The sequence below is a fragment of the Pyrgilauda ruficollis genome, unplaced genomic scaffold (genome assembly GCF_017590135.1).
Source record: "Pyrgilauda ruficollis isolate IOZ18807 unplaced genomic scaffold, ASM1759013v1 scaffold23, whole genome shotgun sequence".
In the NCBI taxonomy this organism is placed as follows: Eukaryota; Metazoa; Chordata; class Aves; order Passeriformes; family Passeridae; genus Pyrgilauda; species Pyrgilauda ruficollis.
In genome coordinates this window covers 17,314,164-17,332,661 of record NW_024522539.1, presented here as the reverse complement: position 1 = coordinate 17,332,661, position 18,498 = coordinate 17,314,164, and the positions used below count along the sequence as shown (strand labels likewise).

The following is an 18,498-nucleotide window of genomic DNA, read 5'->3' as shown; positions in this document are numbered from 1 at the left end:
TTTGTTCCTTTTCCCCAAATGTCTGAGGGAAGCTGTCACTGCACAGCTGGACTATGACACTACAAGGATACACAATGTTCCAAAGTTAAAATCACAGGATATGTAAGAAAACGTAGCATTAAAATGTGAAAAAGTGCAATACAGATTGTACACTGAATTGGATAAATGTTTTTTCTTTTTTTTTTTTTTCAGTTTAACCTTAAAAAACCAACTTTGAACAGTTGTTTTATCATTAAAAATATTCCCCCTCCCCAAATTCAATGACAATATTAACATTCATGGTGTTCTACATAAGGAATATTCACAAAGGCCCCCAGCTGGGAATACTGTGTGTGTAGGATGGCATTTCTTTGGGTATAGGTAAAAAATAGGCAAAGGAACAGATCCACACCCTCCTTTTACAGGCCAGGGGGTGGATTTTATTCTTTAAATACATGTTCTGTAGCTTATTTTGCCCTGAATTGTACTGATTCAAAGTCCAAACGTTAATTATCCAGGTGGCCCACGGTGCTACAATTTATTTAATTCCCTCCCCTCCCTCAGTAATAAATAAATGCAAGAAATGGCCCAGGAATGACACCACAGAGTCCAGGAAAAGAAAGGAAGTGACCCCACCCTCAATCCCTGCTCTCCCCTCCCCCAGGGACAGCACTGGGAGCTTCAGCCCCACTTCAGGGGATCGAGGGAAGCAAAGGAAGCCAAGTTCTTTTTGCCACTTCAGTGGAAATCTCCTGGCAGAGGCACAGAGGGGCCTGAGCTTCCCAAATCCCAGCCCCTGAAGCATCAGGAAGTTTGGGATTCCTTTTATCCTAGAAGTGAAACTGCACAGGAGTTCATTGGCAGCTGGTTGGGGGTTCTCTCTCTCTTTTTATTTCTCATTTTACTCAACTCCAGCCCTTTTTTTTTTTTTAATGCAGAGAAGGCCAGAGCCAGGCAAGCACACAAAGAGAGAAGGAAAACCCCTCTTCCCTCCTGTTCCCTCTCCTCCCTTTCCAGACAGGTCTGTGAACAGCACCTGGCTCACCAATACTGGGGTTATTTTTACATGGTTTCCAAAGTGTAAAAAAATACAAATTTCTGCCTTGGTTTGTGTCCGAGGAACCCTTCAGAGCAGGATTCCTGTTGGGTTGGCCTGGGACAGGACCTGCAGGACACTCAGTGCTCTCCAGGCAGGATCTGGGCTGCTGGGAATGAGAAAATCCTCAAGTTCTCTGAGCCCAGCCCTGCAGCCTTGCTGAGCTCTCACTCTGCACTTCCAAGGCTCCTGATCCATCTTTAAACCAACAACAACAAAACAGCTGCCAAAAGAAGCTTCCTGTAGGGTCACCTAGGCAGGAGAACCCCAATTCCCAGGAGGAATTCTCTGCATGTTCCTAAAGGAGCCTCTTCCTGCGCCCAGTGACCAGACACACAGTACAGCTGAAGATGTTTCCTTGTTCTTCAGTCTTCCCAGTCACTGGAAAAAGACAGGAAAACAACAGGAATGAACCCTCCCCAGGATCCCCTCCCCTTCCCCAGCTACTTCTCCCCCCACTCAAAATATTAAACTGCACAAAAAGCGACAAACAAGGCTCTCCAATTACACCTCAACTCAAACAGACCGGGAATCTCACAGTGATGAGAGGAGAAAGTCAGGCTTTTAATAATTATAATATAAAAATAATAAAAAAAGCTTACAAAGAGCAGTGCAGCATCCCAAAAGGCCATGGATTAACTGCCAGAAGGGGACGTAATTATACGCAGAATAAAAAACAAAACAGAACAACCCACACTGGCAATGAATTTTCATACACAATAGAACAAGCAGTCAAACCTCAGCCTAGGCTGTGGAAAACAACATTTTCTCCCTTTTTTTTTTATTACAATATTTTTTTCCTTTTTATAAAAAAAGATAAAATAAAAACACAAATAAAATTGTACATAAATGCCAATGTCCAACACTGAAAAGGCAGGGCAATCACACCACTGAGACAAAACCTGACCAGAAAAAAACTAATGGCGAGTCCACTTTGCTTTGCTCTTGTCCTGCTGGATCCCAGCCTGGCTGGCGTGGCCCATCCTGCTGGTGCTGCTGGAACCCCGCGTGGCGCCCTGCAGGACAAGGGGTGACACCGGGGTCACCCGGGGCTGCTTCCTCTCCTCCTCCCTCCACTGCTCTCATGTGCTGTCCCTCTTTCTGGTTTGTTTATTTTTTTTTTCTCTTTTTTTTTTCCTTTAGTTTTTCCTCTGTACAGCTCCTCGTGTTCCGGGCCGCGTCGGAGGCGGGCGGCGGCGCTCAGGCCGTGGTGATGGCGTTCAGGTCCTTCATGAGTCCCTCCAGGTGCGCCATTTCTTTGGTCAGCTCGTCCGGCTCGTAGCTCTGCAGGGAGAGGGGCACTCACACAGGGCTGGGGCTGAGCAGGAGCCCAGCAATGGGCACTGCTGGGGCACTCCTGACCCCACTCAGCAATCAGCACAAGGCGGGGTTTGGGCACAGGCTGGACTCTGGTCTGGGAGCTCTTTTCCCACCCCAGTGATTCCGTGTGAATCCCAGCCTGGTTAGGGTGGGAAAAGCTCAGCTCCTGCCCCCTGCCGTGGGGGGGAGCTGATCTCTGTTTCCAAGTGCAGCTCTTGGGCAGTTGTGGTTCAGAGCTGCACTGGTCAAGCCCTGTTGTCCTGTCTCAATCCCTGCCTTTGAACCAAAGCAGGAAGTTGAGAAGGATCTTCCCAGTTTAACAGGGAAAAAGGTCAAAGGAATACTCCAACAAGGCTGTTTTGGGATTAGGATAGCTGCTAAACCCACACATTTTTAGGCTCAGCTGTCTCATTTCTGTCACTGCTGTGGACAGACACCGTGGCCTGGCTCATCTCCAAACTCCTCCTGACCAATCCTTCCCAGTTCTGAGCAGTTTCCAGCCATGACCTGGGCTCACACACAAACTTCCACCTTCATGTCAACAGCCAAGAACTTCCACTTTACCAAAGCTGTGCCTTGTACTGCAAAGTCATCCCAGCCCTCTGCCCAACACATCATCTGCAGATGGGAATGCCCTGCAGAGCTGGGGATGGCACAGGGAATGCCCTGCAGAGCTGGGGATGGCACTGGCACAGGGAATGCCCTGCAGAGCTGGGGATGGCACTGGCACAGGGAATGCCCTGCAGAGCTGGGGAAGCTGCAGCTGCAGGACTCATCAGGACCTCCCTGCAGGTGTCTCCCCCCATTTTCCATGCGCGTTCCCGAGCAGCGGAGCTGTGGGAGCACCGAGCCCCTGTGCCCTTGTAGGTGCCCAGTGCAGGATGCCCACAGAGCCCCAGGGGGGAGCCCTGCCAGCCTGGCAGGGGGTACCTACGCTCTCCGAGTCCTCCAGCATCCGCGTGGTCTCCTGCACCTCGGGGGCGCTGGGCACCACCACGGGCATGGGCGGCCGAGTCCTGCCCAAGGTGCCGATGGACGCCGTCTTCACCGCGTGCAGGGGGTGCCCAGGGGCTGCAAAGAGTTTGGGACACGGTCAGGCTCGGGTCCTGCCTGCTCAGGAAGCTCCTGGAAGGAGCACAGTAAGGACAGGGGGAAATTATTTCCACAGCCAGGGATGGATGGGATATTGGGAAGGAGTTCCTGGCTGGGAGGGTGGGCAGGCCCTGGCACAGGTGCCCAGAGCAGCTGGGGCTGCCCCTGGATCCCTGGCAGTGCCCAAGGTCAGGCTGGACAGGGCTTGGAGCAGCCTGGGACAGTGGAAGGTGTCCCTGCCATGGCAGGGGCTGGGACTGGATGAGCTTTAAAGCTCCCTTTCAACCCAAAATGATCCCATAAAGGAACAGGATTCTATCAGGAGAAAAGGAACACTTCAGTTATGGAGTGTTGGATTTGAATTGTCTTATCTACGAACAGAAAATGACACCAACAAAAGTCACCCCAGCCTCTGCCATCTTTCCTCTGATGCCCAACCCCGCGCTCCCTTTGCTCCCCAAATCCCCGTTTCCTGGCCCTTGGCTCCCTCACCTTGCTGGGTCAGCAGGGGGGTGCTGGGCAGGGCAGGGTCGAAGGGGCCCCCGGCGTTGGGCACGGCGGGCACGGCGAAGCTCTTGAGGGGGTGCGAGGGGCGCACGTGGGCCGTGGGGGGGCCCTGGGGCTCCTCCTCCGCGGGCAGGAACGGCCCCTCGGCCTCGGGCAGCTCCGCGCTGGGCACGGCCGAGGCCGCCGGCATCGTGTCCGTGCTGGGCGTGTTCCGGACGGACTCTGCAAGGCACACACAGCGACAGCAGGGGTCATTCCTGCCTGCCGGGGCTGCACGGGGCACAGCTCCTCCTGCCAGGGCTGGCTGGGCAGGAATGACCCCCTGGCCAGCTCCGAGGGGACCATCGGCTGAATGGGAGCTAAATGAGCTGAGAGGTTCCACCTCTCACAGTCTGGCACTGAAACAGCTCCGTGTTCCAGTCCTCGGACAAACAGCACAGAACACGACTCTGCAGCCTCCTTTTACCCCACAGTACCAAAGTATTGGCATTTTTAACTAGGAACTCACAGCACTGGGGTGGTCACAGAGGAGCCACACTTGAAATCCATCATTACTGAGACTCATGGAATGGTTTGGGCTGGAATGGACCTTGCAGCCTCAGGAACTGTTTTCATAAGGAAACAACATTTTGGCTGTGATACCTTCAAATGGTGACCTTAAAGTAGAGAAGCTCAGAGTTCACTTCATCCCAGTATGTTAACCATGTGCACATTTAGCAACACCATTGCTTTGGGATTTTTCAGAGCACTGGAGACTTCAGCGCTCTCTAAACTACTGCAAATGATTCTGATCAAGCCTGCAAGTGCTGCATGGAAATCACCCCCCTTCTCTGTGTGCCCCCATTCTCGGTAGCCAAGCCTGGACTTTCTGTCCCTGCTGGTTTCTAATTGTATTAATTAGAGGAAAAGTTACCCCATGAAGCAGCTCAGAGTTAATCTGATGTTTCAGACTCCAGAGCCAGAGGCTTTAGCAGGAGGAATCCCTGTCTGGAGCTGTGTATAAAACATGAAACCCCCTTTTCCAAGGACACCACCACGGATGTCAAGGATCAGTATCTGACCTACCCAGGAAAGCCCAGCCCATCCTGATGGAACCCCCAGAGGAGACTGACCCAGCTCCAGGCTCTGACTTCCAGGAGTTTCCCTGACTGCTGCACAAAGCAGCAGCTCCCTGAGGGTTGGTGTCTCACCTGTGGAGTCGGCCCTGTCCGAATGGGACATGGCAGAGCCCAGGGGCCACGGGCTGAGCTGGTGGTGCAGGAAGCTGCGGGTTGGAGAGGCGAGGCTGCCGGAGTGGAAATGGTGGTGAGGGGGGTCGAGGGAATGGATGGGATGAGCACTAATCACAGCTGTGGATGAACACAAGACAGAGAAACACTTAACACACACACACACAGGACAGGCTGGGGACTCCCCTCCCTGCTCCCTCCTCCAGCAGGGAGCCAGACCCTCGGCTGATTTACAACCCAGCTTCAACCCCTGGGTTATCACACCTCAAACGTGCTTAGGACAAAAAAAACCCCCACCCAATTACAGCTCCAAAAGCTGCCACCAGCTCTTAATGCACTGCTTGATTCCAAGGAAAAGTTCAGAAGAAGAATCAAGAGAATACAGATCTGTTATCCACATATATTGATATACTATGAAATGAGGTGTGTTAAACAATAAACAGCCCTTTGCTTCCCAACATCCTTCCAGAACTTCTGTACTCCAGGAGGCAAAGAAGGAAGTCACTAGGTACACACCATGACTGCAAAGTGACACAGTGAATGACCATAATTCAGTACTTAGGAGGTGATTAATAACTCCATCTGGGTGGAAGAAAGCCATGGAAGGTTGTGCAGGCCCAGAGCTGGACATGGAATGGTCCTGGTGGGGCTCACCGAGAAAGGGCCTCACGTGCCAGGCTGAGCTCCTGCCAGGAGGGCACCTGCAGACCCCACAGTGGAAGTTCCACTCCCACAAACCAGAGCCTGTGGCAGGAGGCCCTTGGAGCTCTCACAAACAGGATGGAGAGTCCAAGTCTCAAAGCCAAGCTCCAGCAGGGCCCTGGGCCTGGTCTGTGCCCCCAGGCAAGGCAGGAGCTGGTGCAGAGCCTGGCATGGGATAGGCACCTGTCTCACTGCCATGTTTGACACAGACCAGCTCCAAGGAATTTAGTGTCAAACTGCATCCTCTGCTCCTCACACATGGAAAGCTGCGAGACCAGAAGGACATCACACTACTTAGTGCCAAACCAAGAAACCAGATGCTACTCTTGGAAAAAGGTCACAGAAGAAGAAGATTCACAAACTGAGCAATCAGGTCATCAGGACACTTGAAAAAGTAGGCAGAGATCAAGAACACCAAGTCCTCAGCTCAGTTTTAAATTAGAGTAAAAAGAAAGTGGAAGTGTAATGAACTACTCTGAAGCAATTCCATAAAATGGAGGGGTTGTGGCAGCAGTCACCTTGCTACAGGAGGAACATGATCACAGAGCTCAGGGAGGTCTAAAGCTCAGCCTGGGTGAGCTTGGTGTGATTTTACCTCCCAGTTCTGCCCCTGCACAGTAACTCCTGAGCTTCTCACTGGGGTTCTCACACAGGCTTTCAGTCTGGCTGTTCAGAGGTTCAGCCAAGTTCCTTTGCATCTTGCAGGCATTTGAAAACTCTAGATATATTGTTTAATTCCAAAAATATTTCATAATAATGGTAATTTTGGTTTCAGAGAAGGATCCCAGGGCAAAAAGGTCTCAAGGAGCTCAGAGTAAAGTCAGAGAAGGCTCTGAGAGCAGCAACTGCAGCGGGATGGTGACTGCTTGGGCTGGGAGGGGAAAACCAACAGTGGGGAACCTGACAGAGATTCCAGCTCTCTGCAGCTCCCATGGAGCAGCTGACACTGGCAGAGTTCCAAGGGAATGACTACAAGAAGCAGCCAGGCCCACAGACTGTCCCAGAGAGCCCCAGACTGCGATAGACAGGTCTGGCCATGCTCCTGCCCTCACCCCAGTACAGCCACATCCAGTCCCTTCTAACGTGGCCTCACCCTGCCCACACCAGGAGGGCTCAGGAGCCTCCCCTGAGCTGCTCCTGCTGCCCACGAAGGGATTTCCTGGGAGCAGGGAGTGGCTCCAGCAGGAATGGGGGTGTTCACTTACGCTGAGGTGGCTGAGAATCAAAAGGCATCATCATCTTGGGCCTCATGCCCCTCCTTCCTGCCAGCGTGGACATGCTGTCCTCTGACTCGTGTCCTGAGGGGAAACAGCCACGTTACTGCTCTGCTCCAGCTCCTGAACCAGGGCAGCATTCCCACATCCTCCCTCTAGTCCTGCTCCCAGGCAGCTCTTGGAGCCACCAGTGACAAAACCAGCCCTTCCCCCTTCACTGGAAGGTGGGAAGAAGACAGTGAGGGTGAGCATTTTGGGAACTGGAGAAACTCTCCAGGCCCCAGTGCAAACTTCTGGCAGTGACTGAGCTCTGGGCTGAAAGGTCAGTGGTTTAATATGAAGTGAGATGATCTTCCCATTACCAAACAGTATTTACCAAGAGAAAGTAATGATCTAACTCTTGGATGCTCCATTTCCTCACTAAAACACGAGATCCAGCCTTTCCAGAGTCTCAGAAACCAGGAACAAACCCAATTCACTACTTGGAAAATAAGAACAGAGAAGAGTAACTTCATCATCTCTCAATAAAGTGATGTCACAGCCCCAGGAAATGTGTTTCACCCCACGGGCTCCCACCTCGGTAGGAATTCCGCCTTTGATGGATATTGCTGTCCATGGAGTTGTCCACCGGGGTGATGTCCTGGGAGTTGCGAGGGATCGGGGTGTCTGTCATGATGGGATTGGGATCTGGGGATTTATCAATGGGTTTGAGCTCCAGCCTCTCGTGATGGATCCAAAGGTCTGGAGGTTTGACATCTTTGGAGTTGCCCTTGTACTTGTGGGAGCCGTTCACGGATTTGCAGGCGGCTCGTTTCCTGGCAAGAGAGCAAAGGAGATGTTCTTCACTTGTGGAAAAGGCAACTTTCCCTGGGATCCCCCTCAGGCATCCAGCTGGACACAAGTTTCCCACCGGGCAGGGAGCTTTGAATTTTGCACACAAGGCCCAGGGACACCTCAGAGCCCATCCTGAACTCCGGTGCCATGGAATGCACCCCGTGTGCAGCCCAGCCTTCGTTACCAAGAATGAAGTTTGCAGAAATTCTGCTCGTTGAGAGACTATTCCAATGCTGTGCCCATATCCCAGGCTCACCAAGCTCCAGCAGCAGCTGGAGAAGGAGGTGCAGTGCTCCCAAGAGGATGGGAACACAGGATTAATGACAGGAATGTTCCTTCCAGCCCTGCTCAGGCTGGACACTCCCACTGGGGAGGTTCCCACTCTGCTGAGAGCAGCAGCAAAGCACAGTGAGGCAGAGATTTGGGATGGCAGCATTTTGTGACAGCAAAATGTAGGTTTCAGCACTCCTGCCACACTGACTCCTCACTTTGGGCCATGGCAAAGCTGGAGGAGGGGTCTTTGGGAGCAGAGTTCCTGGGAATGGCTCAGACATTGGTAAACGTCACTGACAGAGCCTCTGGCAGGGTCACTCCCAAATCCTGCTCCCACTGGAACTGATGAATGACAGGGATCAGGTTATTCCCTGGCTGAGGGCACTCAGAAACTGAGATGTCACAGGGTTATTTCTGCCCTGACAATAAAACACACTCCTGGCACTGGCCCATCCCTGCTGCCCTCCCAAGCACAGCCCTGGCTGCCAGGTGTGCCAGGGCCAGCTCCTCCATCCCTGCTGCCTCTCCTGCTCTTCTGCAGGGTGGTCCTGCTGCAGCAGAGCAACTGCAGATTATCCAAGCCTGGCTTTCCATCACTTCCTTAAAAATCTGTTTTGCATAACAGCATCTTTTCAAACTCCAAATACAACTCTGGTCTTTCAAAGAACACACAGAGAGACCCTGCAGGAGCCTCACTGCTGCAGCATTAATGCAGATGCTCCGAGGGAAGTATTCAGGTACAAACACCAGGACTTTGGAGCACTTGTCTAAGGAATCCAGCAGCACATTCAGATTCCCCTCCAGTGATCCCACTAAAAACTGGATAATGTCAATGCACTGAGCCCACCCATGCAAGAGGGAGGAGCTGCCTGAGCACTTGAGCTCTCCCAGCTCCCCACACATGGATTAGCTCCACTTTGGAAACTTGTGAGGGACAATTTCTCCTGGGAGAGGGGAAGTACAGGCACACCTGGAAGCACTGCCCCGATTTGTGTGTGAAGTGGAACTCTGGGACACTGACAGGAAAAGCAGAGCAGCAGCAGCACCTACAGGCTGCAGGGCTGACAGGGAATAAACCCCAAATGAAGAATGAAACAACAGGACTCAGTAAGGCAGGCAGGGCCCAGCCCCCAGTTACTTTTTCTGGTGGGACGTGGTGCGGCGCGTGCAGAAGACGGCGACGATGACGACGATGACGATGGTGATGACGCCCACGGACACGATGATCACCAGCAGCATGTTGCTGTCCAGGGGGGATGTGGGGCTGCCATGGGGACTGTTACTGCCTGGGAGGGTTGGGGAAGGGAGAAAAGACTCATTTATTACACAGGAAAAGCAAGCAGTGCCCACCAAAGACGCCTGGAATCCTGCAGATCAGCAGGAGGGGATGATCTCCTGAGAAATGTTTGTTTCTCTGGCATTTGCCAACTGTTACTGTACAACTGCTCATCTGGAAGTTGATTTATAGACCCATTTCCTACTGAGTCTATCACAATTTAAGTTCAGCCTAATTAATTACCATAAAAACCTCCCCACTCTAAGCAGAGTCAGTCTGGGATCCTGCTAAACCTGCAGCACCACAGGCCCCCCTTGGAGCCACTGGAATTGGACCAGGAGCCTCCAGGGGTCACTTGGCTCCAAAGGAAACCCTTTATCAACACCAGGGAGCATTCCCTGAGGACAGGAAATCCCACCACACAGCACTGAGCAGGAGAAGGAGCACAGGAGGCCTTTCCTTCCTCATGTGGCCCACAGAATTGATGTCCCAGCCCAACAGCCATGTCACACCACGCTGGGAGCAGCTCTGCTTCTGGAAATGCCATGGGAGCTCAGCAGCAGCAGGAACATCTCTGAACTGCTGCTGGAACATTCCCTGGCTGACCCAAACTGGAAGCACAGTGTGGCCATGGAGAAGCTCTGCCCCACACTCACCTCCCAGCGGGGGTTTGTAGTCTGGGCCCAGGTCCATGGGGCGGCTCCCCTTCCCAGCAGATCCCGAGGCTGCAAAGGTTGGACACAGGAATTTTACACACACAGACACAATCAGCATCTCTGAGTCCTTATTTAGAACCTCCCCAAGGCCCCAGGAGCAGCTTTTTCCCTCCTTTTCTGTCCCTACAACAAAATTTGGCTTTGCACAGCACCTGCTTCTCCAAGGAAAGAGCCACTTCTCCAAAGGAGCTCTTCAATGGTTTCCCAGTTATTATTTTCCTAATTAAGCCCCTCCTAATTTCACTTTAAAAACAACAATAAAGCCCATTTGCAGTAAGGCACAGGTACATGTTGAGGCAAATGGTTTTGCCACACTTGTACTGAGAGTTCCTCACCCTGGAACAGGAATTATCCAGGTGTCTTTTCCTAACACCCAGTTCCAGCAGCTGGGGGAGACTGGAAATGTGTGCAGGATCCCAAGCATAGTAAATGTAATATTAAGGCCCTGCCTAGCCATAAAAACTTGCTTTCAGCTCCTCCCTGTTCTCCCCTGCACACCACAGGTGACAACAAAGCACCACAAAAGTGGTTTTGATGAAACCCGAGGGAACAATAAATTAGTTACATCCAAACCTGGTCCTTCCACTTTGTGTTTTCATCCAAATGCTCCAATGCAAAATTAATGACAAAAACACTGGAGTAGGGGAAGCATTCAGCAATGGTGCAAAGAGCAATATTCCCCTGGTTACAGGAATCCAGAGTATTTTACACATTTTCACACTGTTCTACAAAGAAAATACCTCCAGAAAGCGAGGCGGTGTGGAGGAGAGCAGTCAGGAGAAGGATTTTTTCTGTTAAAAATCCCCTTTAATCAAGAAGTACGAAGTGTTAAAGGATGTGTAACAAATGGAAACTGAACCTCAAGTGAGAGCCTGTGAACTGGTCCCTGAAATAAAGACAAATGGCAAAACCAGGCAGGGGCTGAAGCTGGGGAGGGGAACAAGGAGAAGGTTCTGTGTGTGCAGTGAGGGAAAGGCAGCACTGCAGGACAGTGGGACATGGAAAAGGACCCAGGGACCTGCCAGGATGGACAGGACACAGCACCAGGGATCCCTTTGTGGGGGCCAATAATCCTGCAGCAGCAGAGACAGACTGGAGCAGCCTTACACTGCTTCTGTTAATGGATTTGTGTCTGTGGCCACTTAAGCTGCCCTGGCAAGGTGGGAAGCCCCAGATGGACTCAGAACCCTGAGCCTGCTGCTGAGCAGCTGCTCCAGCAGAGAAGCTGTGGGACAGGGGGGACATGAAGAACCAGCAACATTTAGGGAGGGCAGTCGGACACCCTGAGCATTTCCAGTGTAGCAGCTGGAGCCCTAAAGCAGGTGAGATGATGGAAAAGGGGATGGAGAGGAGATGGCACACACTTCACATCCATCTTCCTGGTTTATGGAAAACAAGTGTCTTCAAGAAGCTGAATGTCAGCCCATAAACGTGGCTGGTAACAGTAACTATGCAGATATATAATGAGAAATATATAAAATATACTGCATTTAGGCTTCCAGGAAATATCTGACAGTGCTGTGCAATGCTTTGTTAAAATAGCACCATAAAAAAAACATGTGGAGCCTATTAACAAGATTAACAACAAATTAACTGAGAATGAGAATTATCCATGAGGAATGCTTCCAGTGAGCTCTGCAAGGACCTGTGCTTGGCCAAGTGCAGCTCAGTGTCCTGAATAATGTGAAGGAGATGGGAACAACTGCCCTGAGGTCAGCAAGGGACATCAAATCAGGGCTGAGAGAGAGAGGCAAGGCACAGTGATCCTCATGGAACACATGTCCTCCCTGATGAATTTAGGATGAAATTTAGGTACCCAGCCAAGGATCCAATTCCTAAACCCACAGATGAACAGTTCAAACCTTTAAATGCATTCCAGGCAGCTCCATCTCTTATTCAGTGTGACCTATTTCAAGGGACAGTTTAAGACAGCATTTGCTGGAATTGTTTTTCATTCAGCTGTGAACCTCCATGTTACAATATATCCAGACAGAACATTTTAACTGTGGGTGGCTTCAGGATGGGGTTACTCGATCAGAGACCTTAATCTTTGCTTCAGGACAAGGCCAGTGCAAGCACCTGCAGCCTGAGAGCAACAGGCCCTGAGTTCTGCCCAAGCTCTGTGCTCCAGAAGGGGGTGGGAAATCAGAATCCTGTGCTGAGTTCAGAGGGAAACATTAAAGCAGACAAAGAGAGAAGAGGACAGAACCACTCAGGGCAGAGTATCAACCCCCTTTGGTTTTGCTGCCAGCCTGAGTAACTGGCAGGTTCTTTCCTGCAGGTCCCAGCCTGGCAGCTCAGTGCTGCTGTCACAGGGCAGCTCCTCAGCTCCTCTCCTGCACTTCCTCTGCCTTCCCCTTTCCCACATTCCAGCTACTGCCACCATTCCAGCTCTCCCAGAGTCCTTATAGGAATTCTCTAACAAAACTCTGGGCTTTGATGATTTATAAATAATAGGATGTGATAAAAATTGATCATGACTAGGAGAACATGTTACTTTAGGATGTAACACTGGCTGAAATGGGGTTGGAACAGGGAGAAGCAGAAAACAGCAACTTTCACCTAAAACCCTGTAACCTTCCCCCATTCCCTGCTGCTGCAGGTGAGCAGGACAATGACATTGGAGCATCTGCTCCCCAGACAGCCCAAACCCCAGCCCCACCTCCAGGACACAGGGATGGGAAGCAATTCACTCCCTGACTGCCCCTGCTACCAGCATTACCTGGTGCAGAGTACAAGCACATTTAATAAATTACTCCAAGTACCAAGCTGAGGAGCCAAGTGAGGAGCAGCTCCCTCAGAGCCCCTTTAGGATCTCTTTAATTGCATGTCTAAGCTGTTTGCCAATGGCCTCTTTAACTCATCCCCTCAGACTAATTCTCCCTTTTTTATAGGGCTTGTAGGTTATTTGGAAGAAAGCAAGAAGTGCCCTGGGACATCCACCTTCTAATTCGATGTGGGAAGCTCAAAGCTCCCATTTTTCAAGCAAACATTTTAAAAGCTTAAGGCTTTTAGGAGCCAGTGCTGGGCTCCTCAAGAGAGTCTGGGCTCCAAATGAGCTGACAGGCAGAATCTTTCCTGCACAGAGCTTTCCAGGGCTTCCCTGCCTTTATTATGGAATGAATCCTCACAAGCAGCACTTGTGCTAACCAGAACCCTTTGATCTTCCACCCCCTCATACGTGGGCAGGGCTGGATGGGGCAGCACTGGCTCCAAAGCCATTCCCCCAGCAGGATTCAGAGCTGGCACAACCCCCGTGGCCCTTCTGGGACATCTCTAGAGAGATCCCTTCACATTCCTGCCACCCACGGCCAGGACTTCCAGCTCTCCCTGTCAGCACAGCAAGATCCTGCTCCACTTAGAAAATGTCACAGCACATAGACAGCAAACAGAACAGTGAGGGATGGAGAGAGGAGAAATGTGGCTGTTCATTTACCTTGGTCATTGGGCATTTTATCTGAGGATTCAGCTTAGTGGGGCAAGCACAGGGAGGAAAAAACAAGAGACACATCACAAGGATTGAAGGAGTGAGACAGAATTCCAAGTTTCCCACAGCACAGGGTACAGCTCTTGAAACTCACGTGGAGAAGTGTCCAAGGCCAGCCTGGACAGGGCTTGGAGCAACCTGGGCTGCTGGAGGTGTCCCTGCCCATGGATGGGCTGTAAGCTCCCTCCCAACCCAATTCTGTGACAGCATTCTATAACAAACTCATAATTCTATTTTTCTCAAGCTCTCTCCCATTTTTACTCTTTACTGTCTTTGCCCATCACCATCAGCTCCTGAACTGGGGGCCTGTTGCATCCCACGAGTTCCCACTGCACCATCCCACCCCAGGAGCAGATGTGACACACAGCACCTGCCCTGCCACTGCAGCCACCCCTGCTCTGTAAGAACAGAGCAGCCCAAAGCCCCAGGCTCTGTGGGACAGCCAGTGATCCCCAGAGCTGAGCTCCAGCCACAGGCACTCCATGCCAGCCCCAAGGTCCCTGCAGAGCCCAGGAGCACAGCCCCTCCCGGGGGGGCTGGGGTACCTTTGGGGGTGCGGAACTGCACGGCCTCAGACATGGGCCCCATGCCCTTGGAGTTGCGGGCCTGGATCTTGAAGAAGTAGGGGGTGTCCAGGGTGAGCTCCTGGATCTGGTGGGTCAGCCTGTTGCCCACCACGGGCTCGATCACCCAGTCGTGGATCTCGGCGTTGACGTCCGTGCTGTAGTAGATGATGTAGCCTGGGCACACAGGGGACAGTGCCACCGTCAGGGACAGGGAAATGCTCTGTGTGCTGTCCCAAGTGTGCTCTGACTCTGGCAAACACTGAAACCATCTTCAGATATCAGCCTGCCCTCCCATCTGCCCTCTGAACTGTTCAAGGTAGGTGGTAAGAGAAAAAAGCCATTTCAAATATCAAGGTTATTTCGGATCACCATTCCCTGAACGTGGACAAATTGCTGTTTCCAGCTCTTTACCTATTCACAGACCAATGAAATAAAGTAAAGCTGCCATTATCAAAACATCCTCAAAGCATTAATACGACATTATTTAAATTATGTTAAAACAACAAAACATTCTCATGCACAGCGAAACGACTTGTTTTTCATTATTTTTCAGGGTATTAACAAAGTATTATTATTATTATTCCATTAGTTCATTATTATTTTATTATTTTTCAGAGTATTATTCATTATTTTTCAATGTATTAACAAAGGCAACAAGAATCTGAAGAGAACTGAGGTTGCCCTGCACATCTCAGAAAAAAGGTATGGGAAGGGTTTATGTTCTGTTATTAAAATACAGTGAAGCCACCAATCATTATGCAGTAAAAACTTTATAACTGTTTTACACAAGAAACACAGATCAGCATAAAATAAATACTTGAACCTCTATATATTTATATACACACAGAAATAAATACTTGAATCTGTATTTAATATATATTGTATATAACACAATATAAATTATGCATTTTCATAAATTATTTATATATTTGTATCACTATTTATATCTACATCTAGCTTCAAGTATTTATTTTCTATGTAACATATATGGAAATACAAATTTTATATTACTATATATCTATTTTATATATATATCTGTTGTATATCTGTATATCTCTACATCTGTAAGATATCTAAATGTGGGAAATGGATTTGTAGAGAATATATATGTTCTCTATACATTATATACATACATATATGTAAGAATTTAATATAAATAATCTAAACTATATAATAATCTAATTAATCTATATATAATAATATATTTTATATATATATAAAAAATATATCCATGAAGTGATGCTAAAAGCATTATAACAGTCTAGAGGCACAAGCACTGAGTTAATTTCAGACTGCCCTAATTAGTCAGCAGCTCTCACGATGCCCAAGCATGCAGGACCCAGAGTGGCCCAGCTCAGCATTCCATGGACAGTGGGCCATGGAATGACATCAGCACTCGGAATTCTGGCAGCACTGAGTGCACAGAGTGGGTTAATGAGTAATTAATTAGTGCCTCGGCTGATGGGGCTGCTCCCAGCAGAGGGCACTCGGGCCCCACATCCCAAAAACTGCTTGGGCTCTGGGAAAGGGGAGCTGGAGATGGGGTTTGGGAGAGGGGAGCTGCAGGTGGGGTTTGGGAGAGGGGAGCTGGAGATGGGGTTTGGGAGAGGGGAGCTGGAGATGGGGTTTGGGAGAGGGGAGCTGGTGCCTGCTGCACTCAGGCTTAGCCCTGAATCACCATTTTAGTTCATTTTTAAGCTGTTAACTGCTGCTTGTGTAAAAGCTGATAAATACTGAACAGTTCTGTTCCAAGGGTTTCCTTCACTGCCAGGGGATTCGGGAGCTGGGCAATGGGATAATTTTGCCAGCCCTGTGCAGATAAATGCTGCTCTTTGTAGTTCTCTCCCCTCCCTTGGGTGTGCCCCAGTGTGAGACATTTGTGCCCCTCCTGGCAGCCAAATCCCTCCACCAAAGGCTCCTGTGTCTCCAGGCAATCCTCCAGTCCCATGGAGAGGAAACATTTTGCTGCCTTTTCAGTGATTTAATCAGTTTTAGTCTCCTGTGCAGAGCCTGGGCTCCAGTCCTGCCCAGTCAGGTGTCCCAGGTTTGATTCTGCACCATGGGTAATCCTGAGCTCAAACCCAAAACCACAAATCTGATTTCAGCTTTAAAAATTACAATTGAAGTGGATTATTTCAGAAAGCCCTTCCAAATGGGAATCTGAACAGAAATTATAGAAGGTAACAGTAATTATTACTCTCTGGAAAGTGATTTATCCTGTGTGGCAGTGATGCAGCTAAAGGCAAATAACAGTTTACTCCTAATGGTTCTGTCAGGGGAACAGGAAACTGCTCAGAAGTCTGTTCTGTGGCACAAAAATGCCACAAAGATGACAAAGAGCACTGGGACAGCTTCTCCTAAATAAACCTCTGATGGGCCAGAGGCACTGGGGGCATTGCTGGAGGCCTGCTATTAGAACAGCACAAAGGTTATGGAGATATTTAAACTTCCATCTGCATTTCTGCTGTCACTTCACTTCCCACTGCAGTTAGTTTAGATGTGAGCAGGCTGGGTGGGGTACAGAGGTGAACAGTGAGCCCCTGAGGCTGGCAGAGCAGCTGGCAGCCCCAGTCCTGGTGCCCACCTGTGATTTTGCCGTTGGCCTCGGAGGGCGGCTGCCAGTTGACGATGATGGTGCGGGGCTTGCCCTCCTTGCTCACCACGGTCACGTCCTTGGGGGGCGAGGTTGGCACTGAAACACAGAGCCAGAGTGTCAGCAAGGGCTGCTCTGTCACACCAGGGGACAACCAGCTCAGGGCCTGGATCTCCATCTCATTTTATTGGGTTATTATGTATATTTGGGTTATTCTCTTTACTGTTAGAAATCCCCCCTCACTGGCCAATGCCATCAGTGTCAGTGCCTCCCTCCCATATGGAGTTCCCCCTTTCCAGAGCACTTCTGGCACCAGATGTGAGCCATGACTGAGCATCCTCAAAAATCTGGACAACTGGGGCCAACTTCTCACCTGAATTTCTTCAGTCATCAGAAAAGTCCTCCAAACTTGTGAAAGACACATTCTATGTAGGCAGGCATGTCTCTATCTATATAGGCTGAAGTATCTCCCTGTTTCCAGGTTTATGGTGGGACTCAGACCTAGAACTGCCCATTTGCCACTTAAATCCCAACCAGCAAAGTAAATCCCCCAGCAACTCAGAATTATACCAACTTGGAATGCTTTGGGTGGGAATGGACCTCAAAGCCCATCCAGTGCCACCCTCTGCCATGGCAGGGACACCTTCCACTGTCCCAGGCTGCTCCAAGCCCTGTCCAGCCTGGCCTGGGGCACTGCCAGGGATCCAGGGGCAGCCCCAGCTGCTCTGGGGAACAACCTCTGGGCAAACCTGCAATGGCTGGTTGAGCTCCTGAGGAATGATTTGTAATTTGGAAGGCATCTGCACCCCAGAGGGCTTCAAACGCAGGATTTGCTGAACAAAACCTCTTTCCTTGGGTTGCCAGAGAGCAGCACTGAGGGAAAGAAAGGAGGGGAGAGTTTTCCTTCTCCCATCAGCCTCTCCTGCCAAAAATTCAGGAAACGGCACAAATGGCTCCAGTAGAAAACTGAAATCCTTGCTGTGAGCTGGAGCCTCCAGAGGGCACTGAGCATCCCTGCAGTGCCACATCCTGAAATCCAGGAGGCTCCTGAGAGGGCAACCCAGAGCAAATCCACCTTGGCTGTTTAATACAATCACAGTATCGCTGCATTTTCTGCATTTCCAGAAGTTTATGTAGGTGACCTATTAGAAATCCATCCATAAATCCTCTGGGATGGCCACCAATTATCCCTGTGATGAAGATCTGCAAACCAGGGACAGCCAAAGCCCAGGAGTTATTGTAACTACTGCCCCAAATATCCTGTAAAAACAGGATTCAGAGGAAACAAAAATAGAAAATCAGCAGTAGCCCACAGGAGATCAGGAATACACAGACAACACAGAGCCCAGAATTCCTTATTTTCCTGACAGGAGCAAATCCTATACAACTTCTCAGGAGTATCCCAAACTAATGAGCCACTCACTCTGGAATTTGGCCAGTATTATAAATCAGACCTGTAATGAGAACATATATTTAGCCTTTTTTTTTTTTTAATTTCTGTTTTAAATTTTCTCCTCAGTTCCCCAGCTTTTGGGTCACATTTGCAAATATTCCTTACAACCACTTCAACCTGAGCTTTCCTCTTTAAATGCACTGAGCCCTCCTGCACTGTGC

General features: G+C 50.0%; 1 protein-coding gene across 5 annotated transcripts in view; it reads right to left on the bottom strand.

The window, feature by feature from the left end:
- Positions 1–18,498, bottom strand: part of NEO1 (neogenin 1) — a 166,785-nt gene continuing 148,287 nt past the window's right edge. For 3 of the 5 annotated variants that reach the window (XM_041469102.1, XM_041469104.1, XM_041469105.1), the window contains exons 19-29: positions 16,876–16,983; positions 14,271–14,465; positions 13,675–13,707; positions 10,179–10,247; positions 9,385–9,532; positions 7,716–7,954; positions 7,131–7,223; positions 5,185–5,343; positions 3,980–4,216; positions 3,330–3,466; positions 1–2,359 (exon numbers count right to left, since the gene is read on the bottom strand). In XM_041469102.1, the coding sequence (XP_041325036.1) occupies positions 2,276–2,359; positions 3,330–3,466; positions 3,980–4,216; positions 5,185–5,343; positions 7,131–7,223; positions 7,716–7,954; positions 9,385–9,532; positions 10,179–10,247; positions 13,675–13,707; positions 14,271–14,465; positions 16,876–16,983 (1,502 nt within the window). In that variant the 3' untranslated portion in view covers positions 1–2,275. The remainder of the gene's footprint in view (positions 2,360–3,329; positions 3,467–3,979; positions 4,217–5,184; positions 5,344–7,130; positions 7,224–7,715; positions 7,955–9,384; positions 9,533–10,178; positions 10,248–13,674; positions 13,708–14,270; positions 14,466–16,875; positions 16,984–18,498) is intronic. The other 2 variants (XM_041469103.1, XM_041469107.1) reach the window with 1 other exon arrangement.